The 6,000-nt window shown below is 37.3% G+C and overlaps 1 protein-coding gene across 4 annotated transcripts in view; it reads left to right on the plus strand.

The window, feature by feature from the left end:
• The window catches only part of NRG3 (neuregulin 3), a 1,278,837-nt gene extending 1,276,235 nt beyond the window's left edge, over nt 1-2,602 (plus strand). For 2 of the 4 annotated variants that reach the window (XM_066243724.1, XM_066243726.1), the window contains one exon: nt 203-2,602. In XM_066243724.1, coding sequence (XP_066099821.1) covers nt 203-710 — 508 coding nt within the window. In that variant the 3' untranslated portion in view covers nt 711-2,602. The remainder of the gene's footprint in view (nt 1-202) is intronic. The other 2 variants (XM_066243723.1, XM_066243725.1) reach the window with 1 other exon arrangement.
• Nucleotides 2,603-6,000: the final 3,398 nt, after the last annotated feature.

Here is a 6,000-nt window from a genome sequence, read left to right on the forward strand (position 1 = left end):
GTGACCTTGGACAAGTCACTTCACCTCTCTGAGCTTCAGTTTCCTTCTCTGTTTGACTGGGAGCATAGTATCCGTCTGCTGGGGTTGCTGTGAGAAGTCAGTGAGGTGGTGCATGTGGCGGTGCTTTGTGGACTGGGTAGTGCCCGAAAGAAGAGAAGTCTTAGCAGAAAGAAGAATGTTTAACGCTTGCTTTCTTTTCCAGGTATTCATCCACCGGTTTAAAGCCGCAACAAAATGCATCCATAAATATGCAACTGCCTTCAAGAGAGACAAACTCCTATTTTAATAGCTTGGAGCAACAGGACCTGAGGGGTTATTCCTCCACAAGGGCCAGCTCCGTGCCCATCATCCCTTCTGTGGGTCTGGAGGAAACCTGCATGCAAATGCCGGGGGTTTCCGAAGTCAAAAGCATCAAATGGTGCAAAAACTCCTACTCTGCTGATGTTGTCAATGTGAGTATTCCAGTCAACGATTGTCTTATAGCAGAACAGCAAGAAGTGAAAATATTGCTAGAAACTGTCCAGGAGCAGATCCAAATTTTGACTGATGCCAGGCGGTCAGAAGACTACGAACTGGCCAGTGTAGAAGCCGAGGACAGCGCCAGTGAAAACACAGCCTTTCTCCCCCTGAGTCCCGTGGCCAAATCAGAACGACAGGCACAATTTGTCTTAAGAAATGAAATACAAAGAGACTCTGCATTGACCAAGTGACTTGAGATGTAGGGATCTTGTGCATTCTATGCTTTGCTCAACAAGAAAGAGAGGAAATTAAATACAAATTATTTATATGCATTAATTTAAGAGCATCTACTTAGAAGAAACCAAATAGTTTAATCGCCCTCATATCATAGTGTTTTTTAACAAAATATTTTTTTAAAGGCAAAGAAACGTTTCAGGAGGGATAAAGCTGACAACTAAAGCTTTTGGGTAGAATTCTGAGTACAGTTCAGTTAGTACTAACACTGTCCTTTTTGGTTCTTAGTAGATGTGGGCGATTCAGGCCCTCAGCCCCACAGCACCAGTGTCTTCGTAAAGTGCTGGCGGTCACCCCGTTTCAAAGACACAAGCTGCCTCCTGAGAGAGGGTGTGCCAGTGAGCGTGTGGCCCTTGCCATTTGGCTTGACAGTCCAACCCCTAAATTTCTCTTCACTCGACAGCCTCATCACAGGTCATGTCACGTCAACAAATGTAGTGTTTTCTCTTCCATTTTTGAAGAATGGCACCAAGACTCTGGAAGGAGAAGGAGATAGAGGGAACCACGGGGGGATCTCAACTACCCTTACGTGCCAGCTTCCTCTGAAATTTGAAGGCGCAGAATCTCAGAGGGAGTTATGAAGTCATTATAGAAAAAGAGACAAAAAAAATCACAGTGTCACACCACTAAAATCATGATGACAGAAATGTTTTTTTAGATTGTTTAGGGGCGCCAAAGGAGTATTTCTTAATGTGTGTGCGCGCGCGTGTGAAAATGTGTGTGTATGTGTGTAAGAGAGCTTGCTCCCTCAAGACTGGTATGCTGTGTGCACAAGTGTTCATTGTGAGTATGTATGTGCATGTGTGTGCGTATTCAGCTTGCTAAAATTTGTTCTGAAACATCAGGGAATCTAGTATTCAGAGAAAAAACTTTCCCTCTTAGGTCTATTCACTTTAATTTTTTCCATTAAGTATAAAGTTCAGTTAGTAAGTTCTTAAATTAGTCACTTGCATGGTGGGGTCCGATAAAACTCTTGACAATGTCTAGACCATTTTCTGATGTGAATACTTCTTAAAGGAACAACTATAGGCTCATTGATGGTATCCGCATCACGAGATGAATTGAAGATGTGTATTTATTTGAATCATTTAAATTATTTACACAAGCCAATGACCAAATTGACAGTTATCTTTTACTTTCTCATGAGCCTTATTACTATTTACTTTGTAGCAAGTCTACAACTTGTGGACCAAGACATTGGCTTATGTGGTTACTATGGAAAGAATATATTGTTGAATCACAAAACCCAGAGTATTCAGTTCACAAAAGTCCCCAAAAGAACAGTAAATTGTGTTGTATGTTCATTTGGAATAAAGCAATATTTTTACCACTGCTAAGGTGAACGGAAACTTCTCCTGAAGATTTGTCTGTTTTATTTACCCTTACTTAAAAGGGGGCATTCAAGAAAATAGTGTTCATATAACCAGTCGTTTTATAATTATTGGTGTTGTTGTTATGTTTACACTGTTTTAAATAAAAAGGCACAGTACTTGAAAGTATATAAAAGATTTCTTTTACTGCACTTGGGAAAACCTTGGTTAAAATTTCCTTGTTTCCTTAAAAGGGAATGTAACTATTTCAAAATCAGACACTGAATATATACAACTCTTATTGGAAGTTAAGTTGTCTCTATTGAGAATACATTGCAAATTGCTCTTTGAGAACATTCATTAGACACAATGCCATACAGGGAAAAGAAAGAACATAGTATTCTTTTCAATACTATTTAATCAAAACTCAAATTTTGATGTTGCAAATGTTTTGGTAGAGATGCATTTTATATTCAACACAAAGTTTGTGGTATTCATTTGTCGTCCCATTATAGTTTCATTGTTTTAAATATAGAGGTAATGTTAGCTTTTAAAAAATGTTTATAAATTTTTTAATTTCTGGATCACCTAAGGCAGGGGTCCCCAAACTATGGCCCATGGGCCGCATGTGGCCCCCTGAGGCCATTTATCCAGCCCCCACCACACTTCCAGAAGGGGCACCGCTTTCATTGGTGGTCAGTGAGAGGAACATAGTTCCCATTGAAATACTGGCCAGTTTGTTAATTTAAATTTACTTGTTCTTTATTTTAAATATTGTATTTGTTCCTGTTTTGTGTTTTTATTTTAAAATAAGATATGTGCAGTATGCATAGGGATTTGTTCATAGTTTTTTTTATAGTCTGGCCCTCCAACGATCTGAGGGACAGTGAACTGGCCCCCTGTGTAAAAAGTTTGGAGACCCCTGACCTAAGGTCTTATCTTTTTTAGACAATATCTTTGGGAAAACTTTGGAAAGATGATCTTAACAAGTATATAACCCCGACCCCACTAAGTTGTGTATGTTATTGTGTTGAAATTTATTACAATTATAAACATTAACTGGAAGGCCTCACAAGTTTGTTGATGTCAACCTTGTTCTTAGTTTTTTTGTTTTTGTTTTCTTACTGAAATGTTGTTTATCTGAAGGACTTCTACACAATTTACCTAATTAGGAGCTTATGTACTCTATGACTCACTATAGTTATGTTAATATATTATTTACTCTGAAAAGATTGAAGATTATCAGTCAAACATAAGTCTTGATCTAACCCCTTATTTTTTTAAAAAAAGTAGAGCCATGTATTATGTGATTATAAACACCCTTGTGCATTCTGAGGGTCATGGTCATCAGGCATACACACTGGGCAGTCTGATGTGAAGTTTAGCTATATAGTTACATCCTGATAGTCACGAAAAAATCCTCCATAAAGAATAAATATTAATGGTTACTTTCAGTGGTCATTTGTCTCCTTTTGGAATATGAAGCTCTCTTCTGAAAAAGGTCCCATCGCAAAGTGCATAATTTTAGGCACCAGCAGACAAGTGTTTACAGCATCAAGACTTTCAAGGTTGAGCTAACATGGCAAACATCTGGAGTCATTGGGACCTTGTCCTTCAAGCTCCTGTGTCTATGACAAAATGCTTGTTTATACAAGACACCTTTGATTTGGCTTGATTTTCCTTGTCTTTATTATGTGAACAGGTATTTGGAAATTTGTAATTAAGTTGCATATTTGTTATTAACTGGAAAAGGAATGTCACCCATTATTTTTACTCTGAATTATTTTCTGATATGACTTTTTGTTTTATAAAGCATATGCTATACTGATTTGCCAGTGACTGCAATGGACTGTTGCTGTTTAAAACATGTGACCAATTTTATGCTAATGAGAATTAGTAGAAATGATGTTGGATAATTGGTATACAAATTTTCTTCCTGATTTTCCTATGCACATTATGAAGTGCTCTGTTTTACACTCTGTTCCAATATCATCTACCTTCCCATGGGTTAAGGATGAAATATTTATAGATTGCTCATATCTCTGATGATTTACATAATTTCTAAGTAACAACAGCAAGGACTTCAGGAGGAGGAACAGTGTTGTTCTAAGACTTAACAAATTAGTCTGATTTGACCATAATGACATATCAGACCTGCTACAAAGAGAAGGGCCAAACAGACTTCAAGAGCGTACACTGGCTTCCAGAGTGAATGACAGCTGCGTCAACAATTTGAGTGAGGCTTCTGGGGACTGTGCCTAAGGCTGTCAGTAAACAGGTGTCCACCAGAATGTGTTGGATGTTTGCAGGAACGGTTCACACCCACCCAGCCGCATGGTGCTCTAGGAAACCATGCCTCCCTAAGTGAGGGGAGAGTGTGGTTCCTCCATTCCAGCCCCGTCAAACCAGAAAACATTGCCCTGAGACAAGTGCTGTGAAACATTTTCCAAGTCGGTATGTAGTATACCTAAAAACACAGCAGGAGAGGTGGGCTTTTTACTTGATCTTTTGGTACCTAGGAAATATTTTATATATAAAAATACTTTTTATTATTCTTCAGTTGTGTAGATTCAGTACGGTGATAGCATGTCTACATTGTGTTTGTGCCTCCATCTTCAGATATTCAGTCTTCATCCAGGAAAAGCCAGTTCAATGTTTCTAGGATGTTCTCAACTTTAAATGTATCCCGACATTTCATGGGAAATGAGGCCTTTAAATATTAAGCTTTATCTCTTTCTCTTTTATTCTTTCTTTCCTTTTTAAGAAATAGAGTAAAGCAAGAAATTCATTCTTTAGGGTCCCCATTGTTCCCTTTTAGTAACCAGTTTCCTACTGTGACTACAATGCACATGCATACATATTTAAACATATATGAATATGTAAAATATATGTATATTAAATTTAGGTGTTTTATTATTTTGGTAGCTTTGTTTTTGCTTAAATTGACAAATATTAAAGTGATGACCTTCTGGAATGCCAAGAAAATCAAATGTAGGGCTCAGCCAACTTGGAAACATTGAGATAATACAGGCATTTTTCATTTCTCTTTCTTAAGTAAGCAGAAATATCCTAAAATAAAAATATTTTAGGATAAAAATATTTTATCCTAAAATAAAATCTCTGCTAGATTATCTCTTAGAAATGAAGAGTAAAGCACAGATGGATATGCTTGCTGTCCCTACAGTGTATAATGATCTCAAATACATTTTTTACAAGTTCAGTCAACTTCTCCCAAAGGTCCCTAGAGAGGTGCCTTTGACTACGGTGCACTTTGAAGTCTGGTGAGGTGAAGGTGGAGTGATGGGGGGCACGTGTTAGTGTTGGACACCCAGTGAAGATGCGATAACAACAGCAAAGGTGAGCAGACCGAAGAGTACTAGGCTTCTAATATTTTGATGACTTTTTTTGTCATAGATACTTGTATTGATTGCACGTGTAACATTGCCTATGAAAGAATTGTGTGATAGCAAGCAATCTCTTATTGTTGGAAATGACTTAGAAAGTCATGATACTAAAAGTCATCTTTGTGAAAGCTTCTAACTTGTCTGTTAGAACAGTAGCTCCATGACCCCATTGGTCAAATAAAGAGAATGATCTAGTTCTAGTTCATCTTCAACTTCCTTCCAAATTGAATACCATTATTCAATCATTATAACTCAGATGTTACCTGGTCATTTGTCATCCTATGGTTTCAACACAACCTTTTAGAAAGTTAATGACTGTAAGTCCGTCTTTGTAAGACTCAAAAATTATTGGAATCTGTATATGAACCTATGAATAAGACATTTATAATGCTCCATTTAATGTCCATGCATAAACAGACAGTATTGCCTTTGTGCTTTTTTAAAAAGTAAATGTACTAAGACAGGTAATAAAAAAATAAAGAGTTGACCAAAAAAATTATACTTCAAAGCTTGAGCATTAAAATTTTCCCCAG

This window comes from Saccopteryx bilineata, chromosome 9 (assembly GCF_036850765.1).
Source record: "Saccopteryx bilineata isolate mSacBil1 chromosome 9, mSacBil1_pri_phased_curated, whole genome shotgun sequence".
In the NCBI taxonomy this organism is placed as follows: domain Eukaryota; kingdom Metazoa; phylum Chordata; class Mammalia; order Chiroptera; family Emballonuridae; genus Saccopteryx; species Saccopteryx bilineata.